Here is a 24,242-nt window from a genome sequence, read left to right as displayed (position 1 = left end):
TTCCAAAAGAAAGGCCATAAAACTAGGTTGTGGGCGACCCATGTAGTTTCATGTTTAGTTTTCTTTACTTGTAATACCTGAAAATATCCAGTGAGTAAAAGAAGTGGCTAAAGAAAACCCCACAGAAACGATTACTAAAAAGCTTTTGCCTCTTAAAGGACTTACTCTGGTGGAGTTGAAGGTGAGAGACATCTTTCATGTTCTCCCATGAGAAGGTAAACTTTTTCCTTCACGCATTTCATGCTGGCACCAGCCAGAAAGTGGCGGTAGGAGTTTACATTGGGAACCTGACTATTAATTTTTGTTCTTATGCAGCATAAACAGGACAGAATTATAGAAGACTCTGATAAGTCACTTAATTAGCATTTTGACCTGCTTTCATCTCACTCCTTGACTCTGTACTTAGCTAAAGGGTATTAAAATCAGAAATGTTCCTCCTGGCTAACCAGACCTCAGTACTCCATAGTCAGGACCCACGTGACACCCAGCAGCTGGGTGACACTGGTCCAGAACTGGAAGCACTGAGGCTGAACACAGGTGTGCCTTTGATCCTGGCTGTCTTGGCCGCCTCTGCCCTCAAACACTAGCTTACTTTGAAGATACAACTCAGTACCATACTGACTAGCTTTTTTTATTCTTTAACATTTTTGCACATTTAGTAAGCCTTACCCAATTAAATCTGCATATAATAAAGTTGCTAGTTGCCCTCCCAGGTGAAAAAATACTCTTGAAGATGACAGTTGGAGTCAAATAACTTGGGCAGTGAACAAAACAAAAAAATAGGCCTGAGAAATCAGGCCAGATTAAAGAAAATAATCAGATCAGTTAATTAAGGCAAATATTTTTTGCTTGAGGATATGAGCAGTGCTTCAACAAATGTGTTAATATCTCTGTGCTACTTTAAGTTTTCTTTTTTGGCATTATAGTTGGTTACCTTTGGTGTTTTTCACGTGTTCTAAACCAAGCCTAAGTTAAATGTATCCTGGATTACAGTAGCTACCTTCTGCTGTAACACACTAGGGGATGTTTATTGATACTACAGGTAGAAATGATTCCCTCGTCCAGTAAGGTTGGGAAACATGCCAGCATTGCTATTGGGGTTCATCATGTACAGTAACGTATCCAAGGCTCTGAGAAGCTGAACTGTAAAGAGAGTTGATTAACAAGGCTCAACCTTAACCTGGGGTTTCCTAAATTTACTGGAGCAGGGGGCACTTTTTCACAGCACATGTGTTACTATTCTTTAAGCCATTACAGAGCTCAACCAGTGGGGGAAACTGATTACAGCATGAAATTTGACTAAAACATCTTGGTAACAAAAAGACCTTGTTCAGAAATACAGTAACTATAAATTATTTCCCAACTGGTGTTTTCAAAAGCATGTAGTACCAATGGCCACTGTTAAGAAAGTACGGATATTTAGAAGTTAAATTAATCCAAGCACATTCAATTCTACAAGGATGAACATGTTTAGGAAAGTGGCTGGGAATGAACATTTTATTGAGCAGTCATGATGTGCCAGGTATATTCTTTTTCTAATCTTCAAAATGAGTTGGCAGACGGCCATTTTATGAGAGAAGAAACTAAAAGATTAAGTTATAGATTACTAAGTGGCAGCTGGGAATGGAACTCGAGTCTGTGTGACTGAAGATGTGAAGAAGTTAAGAGATTTCAGGTGAGTGCACTAAATATCTTTATGAAGAAGACAAGCATAAAAAAAAACATTAAAAGTTACTGTAGAATGTAACTTGAACACTTCTAGAAAAACACTTTCAAAAGTGCAGGTCCATCTAAAATAGTTGAAAGCATTACCTCAATTAGATTTCCTAATGCGTGATATGGACAAAAAAAAAAAAAATGTTTGGACTCCGATAAAGGAAACTAATGGTTCAAAAAATTTTCTTGCAACCCCCCACCCCTCACTAACCCAAGAACATTTTAAAAATAATTCAAAAAATAGCTATCAAAGACTCCCAATTCCTTACTGGTGAAATATACAAAAACTTACGGAGTCACAAGAGTTCCGAACGGTTAATTTATAAAAATAATAAAACACTTATCAATATGAACAAGAACATCAGGATTCACTTTCATCAATGTCCTTATCTGGGTCTTGCTCTGCAGCCTCCTTTTCCTGTTGCTGTTTCTTCCAAAGTTTGGCCATGGCCAGAAGCTTGAGGTTGGGTTGGTTGGCAGCATCTTCTGGAAAGATGTAATCATAGTACTCTTCCCAGCCTGCATCAGACTATCGAAAAAAAGTAAAACAAAAGATAAGCCAACACGTGGCTGAAATACACTGCAGTTACTTTTAAAGTGGAGAATTTTCACTGCAAAACCCTGGAGTGTTCAAATTCAACTTATGTTCATTTACAAAACAACACCAAAGCCCATTACAGAAAGAACAAGGGCTGGGCCTGCAAGATTGGGGTGAACAGTAGCTGTGGGGTAACCAGGTGATGCACATTAACAAGGGCACAGGGTGTAATGAGCACTGCGTGTTATATAAGACTGATAAATCACTGAACTCTACCTCTGAAATTAACAATACACTTAATGTTATGTTGATTAACTGAATTAAAAAAAAGAAGTAGCTGTTGGGGTTGGTGTTGCTGCAAGTGGACCAGCTCACGGAGAGCTAAAAACCAGTGGAAAAAGATCCTAAAAATTAAAGCACAGCTCCTCTATACTCAACCAAGATACTCTTTTTTTTTTTTTTCCCATCTTGTAGTTTTCTAAGATTTTAAATTTTTAAAGACTGGGACGGGTTGGGTGGGTTGGCTGGTTAAGCGGCTGCCCTCAGCTCAGGTCATGATCCTAGGGTCCCAGGATGGAGTCCCGAGTCAGGCTCCTTGCTCAGCGGGGAGCCTGCTTCACCCTCTGCCTGCCACTCCCTCTTCTTGTGCTCATTCTCTCTCTCTGATAAATTTAAATAATTTTAAAGACTTACATCATACTCAGTTTGAAAGCCGTCAATCTGTGCACTACTATTCTGACTCCCTGCCCTTACAGCCCCACCTCGGACTGGTCACTGATGTGGCTTCCTACACACTGCTCTAGTTCCAGCTTCCACCATCACTTGCTCTGCTTATAACAGCTTCCCAACAGATCTTCCTCCAATCTAAGCCAACCCCTGGGTTATGTTGTTTTGTGCATAAGAACCTTCCTATAGCTGTGTTTCCGTGGTAGCCAGGCTGCAATGGTCTCCTACTCCAGGCTGTCTGCTCCCATGCTCAGATTGTACATACGGCACTTAGAAGTACAAATTTCAAAGTCAGATGTATTTCTGCTCATCTGACATGAGATGACCAGCTCCACAGGCTCAGTTCTTACCCCGTCATCAGCCTGGACCTTTCTTCTCTTCTTGACTTTCTCTGGCATGAGTTTGTCTACTCTCTCCTTATCTGATACTGTTCCAAATTCATCTTCAAAGCTTCGCCAGGATTCCAGCAACATAAGTCTCTCTTCCTTTTCTTCACAGTTCCTCATGGTTTTGTTAGCCTCTTCATAAATTTGTCTGCATTTAGCCAAACTTCCTTCTTTCCCTGAAGACAGCTCAAACTGTGCAAAGCTGATCCATACCTTACGAAAAATTATTATAGAAGCAAATTAACCACGTCATCCAGAAAACGATCATGTAATAATGCTAATTTCTAGTTAATGACATCTGAACATACTAATGTATTCATCTGTAGTATTCCAAAGAACATACTGATTATATGCTTCAATAATGTTGAAGCAGTCTGCTTCTATATCCAATTAGGTGTTTGACATGGTCTTAAAATCCTGAAAAGAGTTTAACTTTTTATTCAATCCTGTGATATTCAAGTTAGTCCCATGCAGTATAAATATTGACCTGGTATAAGCTTTATATTCCAAAGTCCTGAGACTCATGGGCTCTTTCTAAAAGCAAGAAAAGCACCAAAAAAAACCCCCACAAAACCTGATACACTTAAAATACAGAAATACGGTATTTCCTTCAGAACTGCTGATTTAGGCAAAATCAAAGATAATCAACAGAATGCAGGATACCTTGACATGTTGTGTCCGCTGAAGCAATCTTCGGTAAAGATTTCGTGTTCTCTCAGTTTCTTCCTGCTCAATTTCAAAATCAATATATGACTTCCAAAGCACCTAAGGAAGAACTTAATAAGTCAGCCTTGACATTTAAAGAGCAACATGTCCCTATCAGCTTAACGACCATTCCAACCTAGGACATCCAGGAACCTAGGACTTCTATGAACAATTAAAGAACAGGTAGCATCTAGACACGATAAAAACAGTGGCATTTACAAGCTGGCCAAAACTTGGCTACCATTCTATATTATTAGATAAAAGGCTTTGGATTCATTTTTGGATTCTCTTTCAGAGTTTTTCAAATGCTGGACTTATCAAGAAAAGCTCAGAGACTTGCCAAGTCTCCCAGACACTGCCATGATCCTGTCACATACAACTGACATTGCCGGGAGAAGACATGGCTTGATTAGCCAGGATTTACTCTTCTTACCTCCACTGTAAATTCCTTGACAGCTTTGAGTTCACCTCAACAACTATTCAGTAAACAGCAGTGCACCTGCTAGGTACTGCCTGTCAGGGGACAAGGATGGAGTAACATGTGGCCTGGACGCCTGGGAGCTGAGGCCAACTGACAGAACCATTATACATAAAGACCTGCCCTAATTCAGCCGGTGGGACCCAAGGCATAAAATGCAGAGTCACATTAGGGCAAGACTCACAAAAAGGTGGGTGGGTTCAGTGGCTCTCAAACGGGTCCTAGTTGTGGCTTGGCGCCACCTTGTGGCTTAAGTTTAAATAGGGAAGGGACAGGCGAGGATGGTGGCAGTAGTTTAATTTCAGGAATATCCTGGTTTAGATAGAGCTTCTTTTGCTGACCCAATCTGGGAAAAACTGTGCCAGGAGAATCCCTGGATGTGCAGTCTCAACCTTCATCTGCCCTATTCTCCAGAGCTGCCTGCTGCATATTTCCTTGCCTGGCCGTCCCTGTCCCATCCCCTTTAGTTAGCCTTCTATTTGAAGAAGGGAGGAAGAGAGCCAGTCACCTGCCCCATTATATCCCAACTCATTCTGGTGTCATCATGGGGCTTTGCTGGACTCTGGTATCCTACTAGAGGGCTGCTTCTCCCATTCCCATCCTTCTTCTATCCCCTCAACAGTAAAGTACTAATCTGGAGTAGACAAGACTGCAAGTGAGTTTATCTTTATACTCTAAAGTGCACAACATGTAGATGGTCATCTAAAGCAGTACTAGGGCAATATCTTAAAACAAAATCATATTCATCTCGAGATTCTCACCTCTGGCATGTCTAAGCGTGGCTGACTGATGGCTAACTCGTAGATTGCCCGGGCTCTCTCAATATCACCAAGGATTGTTTCTAATTCTGCAAATTTAATCCAGGAGGTACAATTTTCAGGTCCAAATTCCAAGAACTTTTCATAAAGCTTCCGGCATCTGTCAAATTCTCGAAGCTGCAGCTCCAATTCTATGTAACCTTTAAATAACTTGTTCTTTGGACATTTGCCTATGGAAGTTCCCTGGAAAATAAAATGACCAAACCACTGTGATATGTGGGTTCAACCTGTGTACAGACATCGCTGACCTACCCCAGCAGCTCTTCTCTGCTGAGGAAGAACCCTCTGTGGTATCACATTGTCCACACTGGTGTTAGACAGAAGGCCAATGGAAACCCTCTACTTCACCTAGGGGTCAAGAGGGCCTATGCCCACTGGTGCCTGTTCAGCAAGAGAGGGCTGCTGAACTGTCTGCACAAGTATTCTGGATTTTACTTAAGTTTCTCAGGAGCACCTAGGGAATACGGATGTCAGATGGATGAAACCTCCTTTAAGTAAAGTGGTAACCACAGAATGAAAGCTGCCTCGCTGCCCAAAGCCAGGGCAAGAGTGGCTTACAGAAGGACACCTGCATTTAAATAGCATTTGATCTTATTAAGAGACTTTAGAACAGCTGTTAAGAGGAAGGTGCATGTAATACCCCCCGGTTTTGCACAAGATGAGTCTACTCAAGAGCTGATTTAAGATCTAATGTGATCTAACGTCAGATCTTTCCAGTCTGAGAAAGGATCTGGTAACTGGCAGCTACAGATAAAGCTTCCAATGTTAAAAAAGAGTAATTTAAACATTATCACCTGATTTTTTTTTTTTTTTAAGATTTTATTTATTTATTTGACGGAGAGAGAGAGTGAGCGAGAGAGGGAACACAAGCAGGGGGAGTGGTAGAGGGAGAAGCAGGCTCTCCGCCGAGCAGGGAGCCCGATGCGGGGCTTGATCCCAGGACCCTGGGATCATGACCTGAGCCGAAGGCAGACGCCCAACGACTGAGCCACCCAGGAGCCCCTCACCCGATCTTTCTTCAAAAGGCCATGCATCTTCTGACACATTTCAGGTTATAAAGGCAGAATACTTCTGTTGCATTCTTAGTAGGAACTGTCCAACTTGTAAGCACTAAGATTTAATTTCCTTCTCAAAGAAGTCAGTGATGCATCTTGATCCTTCCCCTTTTTTTCAAGATTTTATTTGAGAGACAGAGCGCGCACGCACGCACAAGCATGCATGCGAGCACAGGGAGGGAGGCAGAGGCAGAGAATCCCAAGCAGACTCTGCGCTGAGCACAGAGACCAGCGCAGGGCTGGATCTCAGAACCCTGAGATCATGACCTGAGCCAAAATAAGAGTCAGATGCTCAACTGATTGAGCCACCCAGGTGCCCCTTGATCCTTTCTTTACTTACCAAAGCTCTTCTGGCAAATGGTAAATTTTTCTGTCTTATTTCAAATTGTGCGTATAGTAACCACATCTTGGCAAATGTGAACTAGAAAACGAAAGCACAAAAAACATCTAAAAGAGTCGTTTCAATTACACTGAAGTTAAAAATTTAGTAAGAGGCCACATGCAATTAGATTTTCCTAAATATTCAGAGCTAGGACAGATGTATTTTCTTGTTTTTAAGCAAATATGATGTTGTTTATTTCACAAAAGTTACAGTAATTCAAATACTTTATCGTAGTGCATGGCCCTGCTGCCCCTACTGAGAATTGGCTTTGTTTTCTGGGTATGCTTGTGAGCAGGCAGAACATGCCATCTCTATTCTAGAAGGTAGTTCGGTCAACATCTCTACTTGTTTCTCATGGTGGGAAATAGGGCATAGATAATGTCTCAACCATTTCTAGAACTCGCATGCCAGTGTTCACCCATGCACACTTATGTCTGCTCTGATGCCAACAAACACCTGTTCGTTGTTTCTTGCACATGCTGTGTGCTCTCTGGATGTGTGTCTTCCTCCTTCCACTCGGTCATTCCAGTTACCCAACCTCTTCTGAATTTCTACATTATCTGTATTATTCATTTATCAATGCAGGCTGTCCTCTCAACCAGACTGTAAAGTGTTTTCAGAGACAAAGAGCATACTTTTGAAACCTAAGTTTTCAGGGAGCCCCGCACAGCAAACTATTCAAACAGTAAGTATTATTTCACAAGTAACAGAAACAGGATTTTGAAACTTTGGAACAGAACATTTAGAGCAAACATACCTTTTTATGAGGAATTAATTCCAAAGAAGCTTGATACACCTGTCTCGTCCTCTCAGGATCCTGTATTAGGATAAGAAATTTTCACCGACTATTGGAAGTCTGTTACTAATGTTAGTTTTGTAGCACTAGTAAAAACGTACATCCCCACCCAGAGTGTTTTCACAGGGTGCTATTCTCAAACCCTGATTTCATCATTTATGATCAAATGTGAACTACCTGTGGCCCTCAAACTTTGGTTAAAGAATCACTGAGATAACCATCAATCTTTGAGAGCTTGTCTGTGGAAAGGCTTTTCGCCTGATAGCAGAAAGAGATGTTTTATAGTCTCAGATCAACAGCACAAAGCTAGTCTCTCCCAATTAATTTATACACACCTGATTTCTGAAAATCCCACTTGATCTTTTACTAGAAGCAAAGACGTGTCATCTAGCTGTGATCCCTATTTAGGAGGCAGCCCAGAAAATGATACAAAATAAGCTAAAGACTGCTTCATTGTTCCCTTCCAAGTTCCAAGTGATAATGTGGTGCCTCAGGTTTGAAACACAAAATGCAACAAAACCAAAACACCTCACCTGGGCCCACGACAGGTATACAGAGTTTAAAAGGCTGCAGAGAGACTATGTAACTGTATGGCTGAGAATTTAAAACGAGATTCCTGTTTCCGGGATTGTACATGTCAGTACCCACCGCTAGCCACGATGGCCGAGGTGTACGCACAGGGGTGAGGCAGCCAGGGAGGGGGCAGCTATCAACAGCCGAGGCATAATTCCATTTTTTACCTTGGCCTCCAATTCTTCATAGAGTGCATAGTTGACCCACAGATAGATGTAGCGCTTCCAGTGCCGCTTCTCTTGAATGGGTGGCACATTGGCAATGGCTCTTTCATAGACTTCTCGAACGGTTTCTGCTTCTGCATCACTTTCCACCAAGCGCAAATAATCAAACCACGCATCGTAATTGTGTGGATTAGCCTCGAAAGACCACAAGTTTAATGAATAAAAACCAAACCAAGAGCTATACTTGCTGGACTCTGTGAGGTTAAAAAAAGACACTAGATTGACTTCCTGTATTTTAGCAACTGTTTAGCACCTATCTCATTTAAAATTACCATTCCTGGGGCACCTGGGTGGCTCAGTCGGTTAAGTGTCTGCCTTCAGCTCAGGTCATGATCTCAGGGTCCTGGGATGAGTCCTGCATTGGACTCCCTGGTCAGCAGGGAGTCTGCTTCTCCCTCTGCCCCCACTCATGTTCACACTCTCTCTCAAATAAATAAAATCTTAAAAAAAAAATACTATTCCTGAGATTTCATAAATAGGAAAGAAAAAGGAACATAGGGGACAGATTATTTGCCAGGTGTCCCACAGCAAGGCTGCTTTCATATACAACCACCACCCCCTAAGATAATTACTCAATAATTAGACACCTACTTTTATAAATGTATTTGTTTATATACCTGACTGCGTATCATGTCTAGATTTAAAATTACAGTGGATGATGGGCATTGAGGGCACATGATGTGACATCGCAACTAATGCATCATTGAACATTACATCAAAAACTAATGATGTATTACATGAAAAACTAATGATGTATTATTACATGTTGCCTAATTGAATTTAAATTAAAAAAAAGAAAAAATTAAAAAAATAATAAAATAAAATTACAGTGCAATCAGAACCATGGTCACAAATGTGAAACCTGCCTTCTCAATTAATAGTCATTTATCTTGAATATATCTTGCTGACTTCATTTAACACCAGACTCAGTCCTTTAGTGATATCCTAATTCATCTGACTCAGCAAAAGTTTTTAGATGCACAGCAGACCAGTAAAGGAAAATGTTACTATCTTTGAACTCAAATCAAAACAGTACATTACAAATAAAGAGATGAGAATGAAAACATATCTACAATATATGTTTTGTTCAAGCAGTTAAGCTAAACGGTAGTGTAGAAAAACTGTTTGGCTCAATCTCTGCCTCTTCCATCTTCAGAAAGGAGTTCACATGGATTCCTGGTTTTTGCTCAATTTCTACGGCGCACCAGCAGCAACCAACACGGTGACTTTCAACATGTGGGTGGCAGAGCAAACCCAAGTGCTTCTTGCTGCCCTCTCCTATGAGCCCTGCAGATTGCTGCTGGAATGGCTGCCAATCACTGCAGACGCGTCAGCAAGAGCGTGATCCCTGGAAGCCCCCGCCTGCTATTCTTCACTTCACCTGAGCTGCTGCTGGTCGGCACATCTCTGTTACCTGCAGGGTTCGGCGTCCACACCAGCACTCACCTTCACCTCTTCCTCATATTGGAATCTTCGTTTGCTCACAATGATGTCTTCAATACCCCGTCGATCACCGAACTTCTTCTCAAAGATGGTATAGTTTTTAAAGAGTTCTTGGGCCTCCTGCTTTGAAATTCTATCCAGGGCATACTTGTAGATCACTCGTACCCTTTCAAACTAAAAGCAGACAGGAGGATTACTTCTACAACACAATACTCTCACGTGAGCCACAACGTGGAAGGTAATTATGACATCATATACTACTCCAAAGTAAGACTTTTCTTCTCCCCCTTGTTGAGGTATTTGTCAGGGTGTACTGACACTCTCCTTTGAGCTCCATACTTAATAGTGTCTACCTGACTCTGCCAGTTGGGTGTCATCTGTGCATCTCAGACTAAACAGGCCCAGAACTGACCTCCTGTTCCTCACCATCAAACCTGGGTCTGTCTTCCCGGTCTTGGTAAGCAACACCTACCGCCATGCCCTTGCTCAAGCCCCAAACTCCAGGAGTTCTCCTTGATTCCTCTCCTGTCCTCATCCCCCACCTTCACTACTTCAAAGAGCCCTGCCATTTTTGTTTTCCAAGTTTATTACCCATAAAACCCTTTAATGAGGAGAGCAAATGACGAACTCTCAGTTTACACACAATATTCTATATATATATCTATAAAGGCTTAATTTTCAAGCAAAGCACAACACAATTAGGACACTTTAGTACAATCTATAATCACTCAGTGCCCAGTCTGCAGCTAAGACACAAATGTATGCTGTTTTCTTTGAGAGATTTTGGAAACATTTTTTCCAAGGATAAGTGAATAGAAAATGGAATGAACTCAACGTGCACAACAAGTAATCTTTCCTAAGCTGTTATGCAATGTAAATGAGTTCTTCAAGTGTACTTACTTCTTTTTGATTTTCTTCAAATTTGGCAAAGGCAACATAAAGGTGTTCATCCATATGCTCATCTCCAAAGAATTCAACAGCTCTCTCGTACACTTTCCGTGCATGGGCAAAATAACCATGTTTTTCTTCAAAGCGGGCATACTTGATCCAGTTCTTAACATCAGGGTGCACGAGGACAAGTTCATAGGAATTAAGGAAATATCCCGCCAGACAACAAGGCTTAAAAAAAAAACAAACAAAAAACAAACCCAACCCCCCAACAACACAAACTATGACTATAAGGTTGATAAAACACGTGCAAAGGCGAAGAACCACTAAACTGTGACCTCTGAAGGGGGCCTCATCTTGTTCATCTGTCTTCCTCCAGGGCTTACTCAGTACTTCCATAGTGGGTACAAATGGGAGTTTGGAGAAATGAAGAAGCTGAAGCCTGTTATTAACCATGCCATCCTGCATGGTTTAACTTGTCTAGCACTCAGTTTTGTCATCTGTAAATACAGAAAAAGAACCCGAACCCAACCACAGTGGCTTGAAAGGAGGAAATGTGTGTAAAGCTCTTAGCAGTTTGGGGCCAAAGGAATGTGCTCAATAAATGGCACCTACGTATTATATGCTCAATAACATTAGTATTGGAATTAACGATTAAGAAAAAAAATGTTACAAAAACAAAACTGCTAACTAGAGGCAGAAGAAAAAGGTTTTTTTAGGGTTTTTCTCTTTTTATTGAAATATAGTTGACATTGAAAAAAGTTTTGAATTACCATTTTATTTCTTAACAGATGAAACCTATTTTTCATCTACCTCACTTGGGAAACTCATTAATTCCAAAGTAGTAATACATTCAGAAATGGCAATGAAATTAAGGGCATAGGCTCTGAAGCTGCAGCTGGGTTTAAGGCCCATCTCCGTCACTCCTGGAGAGACCCTGGCCACGCTGCCTGTCAGCTGTGCCTGCATCTCACACCCCACAGACTGGAGTAGTTCTCGCACTGCAGGGCTGTCCAAGGATTAAGTGCTGATATTTGTAAAGTGCTTACAATAATGCCTGACATGAAATAAGCGCTATAAAAGCTTCTGTTAAACTAATCATATTAAAACAGGGCAGAGGTCATAGAGACCTTAAAATTGTATAATAAAGTTGATGCTTGGGCGCCTGGGTGGCTCAGTTGGTTAAGCAACTGCCTTCGACTCAGGTCATGATCCCGGAGTCCCAGGGTCGAGTCCCACATTGGGCTCCCTGCTCAGCAGGGAGTCTGCTTCTCCCTCTGACCCTCTCTCCTCTCATGCTCTCTCTCACTCTCTCAAATAAATAAATAAAATCTTTAAAAAAATAAAGTTGATGCTTGTTTTTCTGGGTAGTTATGTTCTATGAAGTCACTTAATTAGCAAATACCAAATAATTCTCCCTAAGGGAAATAGGTGTATACACACATACACACAGCCCTCATATAGATTACAATCTTAAATCCTGAAAACAACTCCTCTTGGTAGATTCGATTTTGTTTTATAAAGGAATAAACAAGGTTCAGAAGCATGAAGTGACCTGAGGCCACCCCCCTAACACGTGCCAGAAAAGGGACTCACACCCATCCAACTGGCCCTGAAGCCAGAGCTTGTTGGGCTACACTATGTTGTCCTCCTGTCTCCATCCTTTGGATGGACTCCAGTAGTGGTACTAATGACCAACATCCTAGAAAAACCTAGGAAAAAAACCCCGGACAAACAGGACTGGCTACAGCAACCAAAGCCCTGGTATGTCACTTTCCACAAGGAACGCCAAAATATATACAAACCCAAAGTTTTGCCAAAAAAAGCTCAATTACCCAGACCACAAACTTCTATTTTGACCACACTGTGTCTCTAGAAAATAGTTATGTAGCTCATGAAGCAGATGAAACTTGTATCTTTGACTTCTGGGCCTATGTTGATGAGGATCCGTATGTCCAGACCATGACTCTACTGCCCCAGGCGGAGTAGCACCCTGGACAGTAACAGCACCACTCAGACTCACTCAAAGGATACAGCGTTCGGGGGGGAGCATGGAAGATGGCGGAGGAGTAGGGGACCCTATTTCAACTGGTCCCCTGAATTTAGCTGGGTATCTACCGAACCATTCTGAACACCAATGAAATCAGCCTGAGATTTAAGAATATATATCTGGATCTCTACACGCAGAAAATCTCTGGTGGTCTTGAGGTATGAAGGGTAGAGCCGTGATTCTGCAGGCAGATATTGAAAGATAAACAGAAGGGGGAAGGAGCCGCCATAAGCTGGCGCCGAGAAGGTGATATAACACCAGAGCGCAAAAGCATCCCACGCTGGGGACCAAAGACTCACAGATCCGTAGTGCCAGGGAAGGACTTTAGTCCAGCCCCCAGACAGGATCTAGGAGCTGCGGGTGCGCAGGGCAGCTCACGGTTTTAGTAGCACAAAGGGCAGAGACATGCCCGGCCTTGGGATCAACCTCTGGGAGAGTTGCTGTGGGGCGCACAACCAGGGAAGCTGAGGTTTTTAGCGGTGCAGATAGAAACAGAGACTGTGTGTCCTGGAGAGCTCAGTGAAGAGCAGACTACGATTTCTCTGCTCTGGGACAGAGGTCTGGGTGCAGTCATTTCTGCTCTCTCGGAAGAGACGCCAAGAGACGTGGAAAGCTGCCAGAGAACAAAAGCTTGAAAAACTGGTTTTCGCTGGGCCCACTGCCACTTCCCCCCACACCAACAGGGGGCCAAGCAGGGTTGCCTGAGTAACAGTGCAGCAGGACCCTCCCCCAGAAGACAGGCTGGAAGAACAAGAGGACGACAACCCTAGGGGTCCCTATAAAATAGGTACAACTTACTTGGGTCGTGGTTAATACTTTGGACTCTGTACATTCCCTCAAACATCCCTCAACAGAATGACTAAGAGGAGGAACCCCCAACAAAGAAAAGAATCAGAGACTGTGGCCTCTGCCACAGATCTAATGGATATGGATATAAGCAAGATGTCAGAAATAGACTTCAGAGTAACAATTACGAAGTTGATACCTAGGCTTGAGAAAAATATTAGCGACAATATAGAATCTCTAAAGGCAGAAATGAGATCTAATCAGGCCGAACTTAAAAATGCTATGAATGAGACGCGGTTTAAACTGGATACTCTGACTGCCAGGGTAAACAAGGCAGAAGAACGAATTAGTGAGCCAGAAGACAAGATGACAGAAAAGAAGGAAACTGAGGAGGCCTGGGAAAAACAGCATAAAGCCCAAGAGATCAGACTGAGAGAGATTAATGACGCCATGAAATGTTCCAATGTTAAAATTATTGGGATCCCTGAGGGGGTGGAGAGAGAGGTCTAGAAGATATATTTGAGGAAATCGTAGCTGAGAACTTCCTTAATCTGGGGAAAGAAACAAGCATTCATGTCCAAGAGGCAGAGAGGACCCCTCCCAAGATCAAGGTGAACAGATCAATGCTCCGACATATAATAGCACAATTCGCAAACCTTAGAACAAAGGAAGCAATCCTGAAAGCAGCTAGATGGAAGAGATTTCTTACTTATGGAGGGAGGAACATCAGAATTAACGTCAGACCAGTCCAGAGGGACCTGGCAAGCCAGAAAGGGCTGGCAAACATATTCAGGGTACTAAATGAGAAGAAGATGCAGCCAAGGATACTTTATCCAGCCAGGCTGTCATTCAGAATGGATGGAGAGACAAAGAGCTTCCAGGACAGGCAGAAACTGAAAGAATATGTGACCACCAAGCCAGCCCTGCAAGAAATATTAAGGGGGGGGGTTCTATAAAAGAAGAAAGATCCCAAGAATAATATAGACCAGAAATTTACAGATACAATTATAGAAACAGGGACTTTACAGGCAACATAATGGCACTAAAATCCTATCTTTCAATAGTCACTCTCAACATGTACGGCCTAAATGCTCCCATGAAACAGCACAGGATCACAGATAGGATAAAAAGACAGGACCCATCCATATACTGTCTAAAAGAGACTCATTCTGAACCTAAAGATATATCCAGACTGAAAGTGAGGGGATGGAGAACCATTTTTTCATGCCAATGGACCTCAAAAGAAAGCTGGGGTGGCAATTCTCTTATCAGACAAATTAGATTTCAAGCTAAAGACTGTAGTAAGAGATACAGAGGGACACTATATTGTTCTTAAAGGGTCTATCCAACAAGAAGATCTAACAATTATAAATATCTATGCCCCCAACATGGGAGCAGCCAACTACATAAGCCAACCGTTAACCAAAATAAGAATCATATTGATAATAATACTTTAATAGTAGGAGACCTCAACACTCCACTCTCAGCAACAGACAGATCTAAGCAGAAGATCAACAAAGAAACAAGATCTTTGAATGACACATTGGACCAGATGGACTTCATAGATATATACAGAACATTCCACCCTAAAACAACAGAATACTCATTCTTCTCGAATGCACACAGAACTTTCTCCAGAATAGACCACACACTGGGTCACAAATCAGGTCTCAACCAATACCAAAAGACTGAGATTATTCCCTGCATACTTTCAGACCACAGTGCTTTGAAACCGGACCTCAATCACAAGAAAAAATTTGGAAGGAATTCAAACACTTGGAAGCTATCAAGACCATCCTGCTAAAGAATGTTTGGGTCAACCAGGAAATTAAGAGGAACTTAAACAATTCATGGAAACCAATGAGAACGAAAACACATCAGTCTAAAACCTATGGGATACTATAAAGGCAGTCCTAAGGGGGAAATACATATCCATCCAAGCCTCACTCAAAAAAGTAGAAAAATCCCAAATGCACAAGCTAACCTTACACCTAAAGGAACTGGAGAAAGAACAGTAAATAAAACCTAAACCAAGCAGGAGAAGAGAAATAATAAAGATTAGAGCAGAGATCAATGAAGTAGAAACCAGAAATACAGTAGAGCAGATCAATGAAACTAGAAGCTGGTTCTTTGAAAGAATTAATGAGATCGATAAACCTCTGAACAGACTTATCCAAAAGAAAAGGGAAAGGACCCAAATTAATAAAATTATGAATGAAAGGGGAGAGATCACTACTAACACCAAGGAAATAGAAACAATTATCAGAAATTATCATAACTATATGCCAATAAATTAAGTAACCTGGAAGAAATGGATGCCTTCCTGGAAACCTATAAACTACAAAGACTGAAACAAGAAGAAATTGACAATCTGAATACACCGATAACCAGTATTGAAGCAGTAATCAAAAACCTCCCAAAAAACAAGAGTCCAGGGCCAGATGGATTCCCAGGGGAATTCTACCAAACATTTAAAGAAGAAATAATACCTATTCTCCTGAAGCTGTTTAAAAAAATAGAAACAGGAGGAAAACTTCTAAACTTGTTCTATGAGGCCAGCACTGATGCTAAAACCAGGCAAAGACCCCATCAAAAAGGAGAATTACAGACCAATATCCCTGATGAATATGGATGCCAAAATTATCAACAAGATCCTAGCCAACAGGATCCAACAGTACATTAAAAGGATTATCCATCACAATCAGGTGGGATTTATTCCTGGGATGCAAGGGATGTTCAACATTCGCAAATCAACCAATGTGATAATAAAATAATGTAAATATATAATATAAATAATATATATAATACAACACATATATAATATATAATAATATAAATAATATAATATCAATAATATAATGTGGTAACATTAATAAAAGACAAGAAACATATGATCCTCTCAATTGATGCAGAAAAAGCATTTGACAAAATACAGCATCCTTTCCTGATTAAAACTCTTCAGAGTGTAGGGATAGTGAGAACATTCCTCATTATCATAAAAACCATCTATGAAAAGCCCACAGAGAATATAATTCTCAATGGGGAAAAGCTGAGAGCTTTTCCCTTAAGATCAGGAACACGACAAGGATGCCCACTCTCGCCACTATTGTTCAACATAGTACTAGAAGTCCTAGCAACAGCAATCAGGCAACAAAAAGAAATAAAAGGTACTCAAAGTGGCAAAGAAGTCAAACTCTCTTCACAGATGACATGATACATTATGTGGAAAACCCAAAAGACTCCACCTCCAAATTACTAGAACTCATACAGCAATTCAGTAATGTGGCAGGATACAAAATCAATGCACAGAAATCAGCTGCTTTTCTATACACTAACAATGTAACTGTAGAAAGAGAAATTAGGGAATCGATTCCATTTACAATAGCACCAAAATCCGTAAGATACCTAGGAATAAACCTAACCAAAGAGGTGAAGGATCTATACTCTAGAAACTACAGAACACTTATGAAAGAAATTGAAGACGACAAAAAAGATGGAAAAACATTCCATGCTCATGGATTTGGAAGAATAAACATTGCTAAAATGTCTATGCTGCCCAGAGCAATCCATACTTTCAACGCCAACCCTATCAAAATACCACTGGCATTTTCCAAAGAGCTGGAACAAACAATCCTAAAATTTGTGTGGAACCAGAAAAGACCCCAAACCGCCAATGATATGTTCAGAAAGAAAAACAAAGCTGGGGGCATCACGTTGCCTGATTTCATGCTCTATTACAAAGCTGTGATTACCAAGACAGCATGGTATTGACACAAAAACAGACACGTAGATCACTGGAACAGAACAGCCTCCAGAAATGGACCCTCAACTCTATGGTCAACTATGATAAATCAGGAAAAAATATCCAATGGAATAAATGGTGCTGGGAAAATTGGACAGCCACATGCAGAAGAATCAAACTCAACCATTCTCTTACACCATACACAAAAATAAACTCTAAATGGATGAAAGACCTCAATGTGAGAAAGGAATCCATCAAAATCCTAGAGGAGAACATAGGCAGTAACCTCTTCAACATCAGCCACAGCAACTTCTTTCAGGACACATCTCCAAAGGCAAGGGAAACAAAAGCAAAAATGAACTTTTGGGACTTCATCAAGATAAAAAGCTTCTGCACAGCAAAGCTTTTTCTCCCATGGAATGGGAGAAAATATTTGCAAATGACATTACAGATAAATGGCTGGTATCCAAGATCCATAAAGAACTTCTGAAACTCAACACCCAAAAAACAAATAATCAAGTCAAAAATGGGCAGAAGACATGAACAGACACTTCTCCAAAGAAGACATACGAATGGCTAACAGACACAGGAATAGTGTTCAACATTGTTAGCCATCAGGGAAATTCAAATCAAAACCACACTTAGATACCACCTTACACCAGTTAGAATGGCAAAAAGTAACAAGGCAGGAAACAACAAATGTTGGCAAGGATGTGGAGAAAGGGGAACCCTCTTATACTGTTGGTGGGAATGCAAGCTGGTACAGCCACTTTGGAAAACAGTACGGAGGTTCCTCAAGAAGCTAAAAATAGAGCTACACTATGACCCAGCAATTGCACTGCTAGGTATTTACCCCAAAGATACAGATGTAGTGAAAAGAAGGGGCACATGCATCCAAATGTTCATAGCAGCAATGTCCAGAATAGCCAAACTGAGGAAGGAGCCAAGATGCCCTTCAACAGATGAACGGATAAAGAAGATGTGGTTCATATATACAATGGAATATTACTCAGCTATCAGAAAGGATGAATACCCATCATTTGCATTGACATGGATGGAACTGGAGGGGATTATGCTAAGTGAAATAAGTCAAGCAGAGAAAGACAATTATATGGTTTCACTCATATGTGGAATATAAGGAACAGCATGGAGGACATTAGGGGAAGGAAGGGAAAACTGAAGGGGGAGAAATCAGAGGGGGGAGATGAACCATGACAGACTATGGACTCCAGGAAACAATCTGAGGGTTTCAGAGGGGAGGGGGGCGGGGGGATGAGTTAGCCCAGTGATGGGTATTAAGGATTGCATGTGTTGTAATGAGCACTGGGTGTTATACGCAAATAATGAATCATGGAACACTACATCAAAAACTAATGATGTACTGTATGGTGACTATCATAACAATAATAATAAAAAAAAAGAGAACAAACTGAGGGTTGATGGAGGGAGGGGGTGAGGGAAGGCTAAATAAGTGGGTGTTAAGGAAGGCACTTGTTTTGCTGAGCACTGGGTGTTGTAATATAAGTGATGAATCACTGAATTCTACTCCTGAAACCAATATTGCACTGTATTTTAACTAACTAGAGTTTAAATAAAAATTTGAAGAAAAAAAAAAAGGATATAGCGTTCATAAATGGTGCGGGCCCGGTCCACCTCTTTGTATCGCAGCTCAAAGTTGATGTAGGAGTGCCAGGCTTGCTCCTCAGGCTGCCATTCCATCCAGCGCTCAAACACCTGCCGGGCGCCAGCAATGTTTCCCAACATCTCCTCCATGTATGTGTACTTGTACCTTTAACAAAATCATCCCCAAATATCTGTCATGGTCAAAATTACTTAGGGGAAAAAAAATGATCTTTTGCACTTTGTAATTCTAACTTTGTTAAATATGAAGACTTAGAGCTTTATCTTCCCTAAAGCTTAAATCGAACATGTTTTCTTATCAAATATAGATCTGGAAAGGATGAACCACAGCAAATAAAAATACATTTTTCTTAAAAATTGCTTAGTTCAACAGTAAGTTTCTTATGCATAAAAGATTGCAACCCACATTTTACTTTTGATTACACAGCTATTACATGTAGTGATTATGACTTAATACACTACAGGATATTAAAAACTACCTACAGTACGTTTAAAGAAAAAGTAGAATGTAAATTAAATACATGTGATTGCAATGATGTGAATAAAATAAATACACAAGACTGCAGAACTTTTCTAGCCTACAAAAAGCTGCTTTTGGTAGATCAGAAACTTACCAGAACTGGTTGACTCGAGGCAGAGTTGTTATGGCCCGGTCCCAGATATTTCGGGCATGGTTGACCTGGCGATTCTTCATTTCCATTTCTGCATATTTCAGCCAGAGTGTAATATTTCGGTAGTCTACATCTAAAGCACGCTCGTATATGGATCGAGCCCTTAAGAAGTTGGAGAACATCAAAAGTAGTTTATATACAACACATGGGGCAACTATCTCAAAACATCTGCGGTGCCCTGCTATTTTATCATGTGTCCACCATGAGCCAGGTTTTGGGCATACGAAAGTGAAAAGACATGTTTTCAGGAACCTTACAAACTCTTACAGAAAAATAGACACGCATGTAATTTCACCACAATATAGTAAACATTATAATCAAGGTTTACACAAGGAAACAAAAGGGAACAAATAATAATGTCTGATGCGAATGGCTAAGTAGGAGGTAACTGCAGAGTTAAGAAGTTGAGGAAAACTCCAGGGGCCAAGGTGGGTAGGGAAGAGTGCTCACTGCAGGCAGAGAGAACAGCCTAGTGTAGAGCAAGGAGACACAATGTGTTCGGGGAGTGGCTGGCACATGGGCACAGCTGGAGCAGTGGGTATGCTGGGAAAATGCGGAAAGCCTGGGCAACAGGAAGGGCCAGGTTGTGACTTTTATCTTGTCGGTCACTGGTTTCCAGTGAACAATTTTTATTTAAAAAAAATCCCAATACAGAGAAAGCAGATGAAAGTGCGCTTCTCTGACTGTAGCATGCGCTGGAGACGAGACCCACCTGTAGTGTCTCCCCTGCTGCTCCCCCAGGACTCGCCTACTGCAGTGCCCCTGAGGCCCCTCAAGGGAACCCTAGGAACAACCTGGAACCCACGGAACAACCTGGAAAACTACTACCAAAGGGACACTCTTTCACTTGTGCTTTAACTTTTTCTACTACTTTTCTCTCTCTTAACTCAGGACATCTTTACATTTGAAATTATAGACTCAGCAATTTTACCTTTGAATCTCCTTTAGACTCTCTTCCCATTGTGCATATTTTATCCAGTTACTAATCACAGTCCTGTTTTTTCTTATATTATCTTCAAAAGTCTGGAGGAAGGGAAAAAGGATCAAACTGAAGGGAAAAGTAAGTAAAAATGACATCATCCTTTGTCTATTAATCCTGTTCTAAAAGTTTTATTTAGTTTGTTTTTATTTAGGAGAAATTACATCCTGGAATCCTTGTGAGAAATAAGAAACTCACTAATGAAGGTTATAATCTCAGGTGTTTCTTTAAAGTCTTACACACAAACAGAAAAACTTTAGATATAAAGAGTTATTAGCAGATTTGTTGATATTTTCTCTTATTGCTAATGACTAACTGATACTTTAATATACTCTATACTTGTTCCAAGTATGAAAATGTTTTTTTGACTATTTCAGTCCTCTTGGTAATGTCTCACAATTTCATACATCACTAATAAGTAGATACAACAGGGTTAGTGGTTTAAAATTACCCTAGGGGCACCTGGATGGCTAAGTCGGTTAAGTTTCCGATTCTTGATTTCGGCTCAGGTCATGATCTCAGGATCGTGAGAATGAGCCCCCAGTGGGGCTCCACGATATGAGTGTGGAGCCTGCTTAAGATTCTCTCTCTCCCTCTGCCTCTGCCCCTCCCCGTGCTTGCACGTTCTCTCTCTCTCGAAATAATAAATAAAATCTTTAAAGAAAAAAAAATTTGCCCTAGAGTGAGGATTCTAGGGTGAAGAGGTCAGATTCCCAAGTCCTCTCATGACTCTTTTCCAAGTCTTAATTCCTACCACAGAAGGTGGTACAGAGACAGGACATAATGTGGCCTTGGTTAAGTCCCACCCCTTCCAGCTGTCAGACATTCCACTTATCTGCTATCCATCTTGGATTCAGCACCAAAAATTAGATCTCTGGAGGATTTAATTTCTTCATACTTTCAAAGACAACTCATGGCATATTTTCTAAAGTTGAGCAAAATGCAATTATCTGGTAACCAGAAGTTGCACTACGCATGTGGCTAGAAACACTAACCTAATTTTATCTTATAGCCTCTCTAAGCAATGAGGAACTTCACAAACTCTGACCTATAAACTCCTAAAAATATTATTAATAGACTGGAAAATGACGGACTGACCTTCCTTTTTCTTAGTTTGTAATCGTTTAGCTCTTCTTCATCTGTGATCTTCTGTTGAGGTGGAGGTGGAAGAAGTTCAAGCTCTCTTTCTTTAGCTTCTCTTAAGAGTTGCTCGGCAGTTATCTGTACCTCAGCTGGGGCTTTGTTTTTCACCTTTTAAGACAGAAGACATTTTCATTTTTAGGTAGATGCTCATCACACAACATTTAGGAAGCAAAGAAACATTTTTTAGGATGTGAACTTTCTAAGTATTATTACAAGATGCCCTCTTTGTATGACAGGTTTTCATTTCTCTATGAAACTAAAGAGAAAACAAGGTTTTCTTTCGCATGGTATTTATTACAAAGCCATAGGTAAGTATGAAGAGAAAAGGGAGCAAAAATAGTTAAGTGTTCCCTTTTAGATTAGTGTAACAATACGGGTGCCTGTGTGTTTCAGTCGTTAAGCGTCTGCCTTCAGCTCAACTCATGATCCCAGGGTCCTGGGATCGAGCCCCGCATTGGGCTCCCTGCTCAACAGGAAGCCTGCCTCGCCCTCTCCCACTCCCCCTGCTTGTGTTCCCTCTCTCGCTGTGTCTCTGTCAAGTAAATAAATAAAATCTTAAAAAAAAAAAACAATAAACTTTGAGGCTGCTTAGGTAAAATTCTCACTAGAGGTTTTGTTTTATCAAGATGTGTGCTATATCTTTTCTAGTGTTGCCACTTCTGTTTACAGAATTTTTCAATTATGTCCCAGGTGGACGATAACACCTCAAACTGCATTTGTTTTTTTCATGGCATTTCAAGTCAAAGATATTATTCAGTAAATTCCCATCATTAGACCATAAGTTTCTTGAAGTCTTAGGGCTATGCTGTCCAACATAGTAGCCATGAGCTAATGTAATGAGCCCAAAGAGAGATGGGCTGTAAGAGCAAAATACACACTGGATTTTGAAGACTTCATATGAAAAAAAAACCCAATAAACTACCTAATTAAATTTGACTACATGTTGGAACAGCAATATCTTGGATATAATGGATTAAAGAAAATATACAGTTAAAATTAATGATGACTCTTTTGACTGCTTAACATAGCTATAGGAAAACTTAAAATTATATATGTGGCTCACATTGCATTTCTGTTGCACCACTGGTGCCCAATAAAAATTTTATGGAATTGAGGGGCACCTGGGTGGCTCAGTCAGTTAAGCATCTGCGTTCCGCTCAGGTCATGATCCCAGAGTCCTGGGATCAACCCTCATCATGCCTCCTGCTCAGTGGGGAGCCTGCTTCTCCCTTTGCCACTCCCCCTGCTTGTGCTCTCTCTCTCTCAAATAAATAAAACCTTTTAAAAAAATTTATGGAATTGAATTATAAGAAATATTAACTGTTTAATGTCATGTGTAGAATGATTTTGTTAGTAATGATGATGGCTCATGTGTAATCACAGACATTGTGCTATGTGACATATAAATTATCTCTGGGGGTCATCTAAATGGATATGTAAAGGACAAGCTCAAGAGAGCCACCTGGGCTGGAGAAACAGACTGGAGTGAGGGCATCTGAAAAGGTTCAGGACAAAGCCTGTCACATATGAAACACTCAGTAAGTATCAGCCACCGATGGAAATACCAGATAACATCAAATTTATTGTTTAATTAAATTAACGCCACTACACAATCCCATGCCCTCTCATTCCTTCCACTCTCAGCTGGGCTAACTCCTAGTCAGCCATCAAGTGTCAGTTTAAATATCACTTCCTCAGCAAAGTTTACTCTGCAGACCCCTCACACAACCCCCATTACTCCACGGCATATTCTACGCTGCCTCACTAGCATTTGGCAAGCTTATAATTTTACACTGACTCGTGTCTTATGTGAACGCTGCACATCGCCGCATTAGATCGTAGTTCCCCAGCGCCTAGCGCACCGCCCAATTTCTGCCGAGTGACCCCACTCCTCCCCCAGCAAAAACACGTCCTAGAACGAAGGCCACGCCAACGCGGGGTTTGCCCCGGGGTGACAAAAGCCTGCACCCCACCACCGGCTGACCCTTCCCCTCCTCCTTCCCCTTGGCCTACATGGGGTAGAACTGGGGGGCACCACACTCTCTCTCGCCGCGAGCCCCAAAGAAGCTGGGGCAAGCCCCACTCCGGGGCCTCCTCCCTCAAAGCCGCTCACGGTCTCCTACCTTGGCGACTTTGGGAATCCTCTGCTTCCCGGCTGCGGTGGAGGCCGCCATGGCTGCAGCAGCCGACCTCGCGCCAACCTGGACCCCAGAAATAGGCCCCGAGCGCTGGCCGGAACCCCAAAGCTTTCTGACAACAAGCGGAATCCCGGAACAGGAAGCGGAACTAGCTGGTATGACCTTTCACTTCCCGCACGCGCCGTGACGTACGCACTTCGTTTCTGTGGTAACCGGGCTGTGCGTCCTCCTCTGAGCGCTGTGTCTCGGAGTTGCAGGCGAGGTGGGTAGCGCTGGCCCGCCCCACAGGACGCGGGGACGGAGTCCAGGGCGTCAAGGGCGCATCCCCACGTCAGTCTCCAGAACTGGGAGGACCTGCGAGGAC

General features: G+C 41.5%; 1 protein-coding gene across 1 annotated transcript; it reads right to left on the bottom strand.

Moving 5' to 3' along the window:
- Positions 1 to 1,912: 1,912 nt before the first annotated feature.
- Positions 1,913 to 24,018, bottom strand: CRNKL1 (crooked neck pre-mRNA splicing factor 1). The gene is made up of 14 exons (XM_021700653.1): positions 23,864 to 24,018; positions 21,696 to 21,848; positions 20,550 to 20,641; positions 19,562 to 19,720; positions 18,929 to 19,095; positions 10,741 to 10,919; positions 9,844 to 10,014; positions 8,341 to 8,532; positions 7,562 to 7,621; positions 6,763 to 6,843; positions 5,311 to 5,550; positions 4,030 to 4,131; positions 3,331 to 3,579; positions 1,913 to 2,245 (listed from the first exon to the last, which is right to left on the bottom strand). Exons 1-14 carry the CDS (start codon positions 23,912 to 23,914, stop codon positions 2,078 to 2,080), a joined length of 2,064 nt encoding a protein of 687 aa, XP_021556328.1. The 5' UTR covers positions 23,915 to 24,018; the 3' UTR covers positions 1,913 to 2,077.
- Between the last annotated feature and the right edge of the window lie 224 nt (positions 24,019 to 24,242).

This window comes from Neomonachus schauinslandi, chromosome 10 (genome assembly GCF_002201575.2).
Source record: "Neomonachus schauinslandi chromosome 10, ASM220157v2, whole genome shotgun sequence".
Lineage (NCBI taxonomy): Eukaryota > Metazoa > Chordata > Mammalia > Carnivora > Phocidae > Neomonachus > Neomonachus schauinslandi.
The sequence above is the reverse complement of the archived record's forward strand: the minus strand, read 5'-3'. Positions and strand labels throughout refer to the sequence as shown.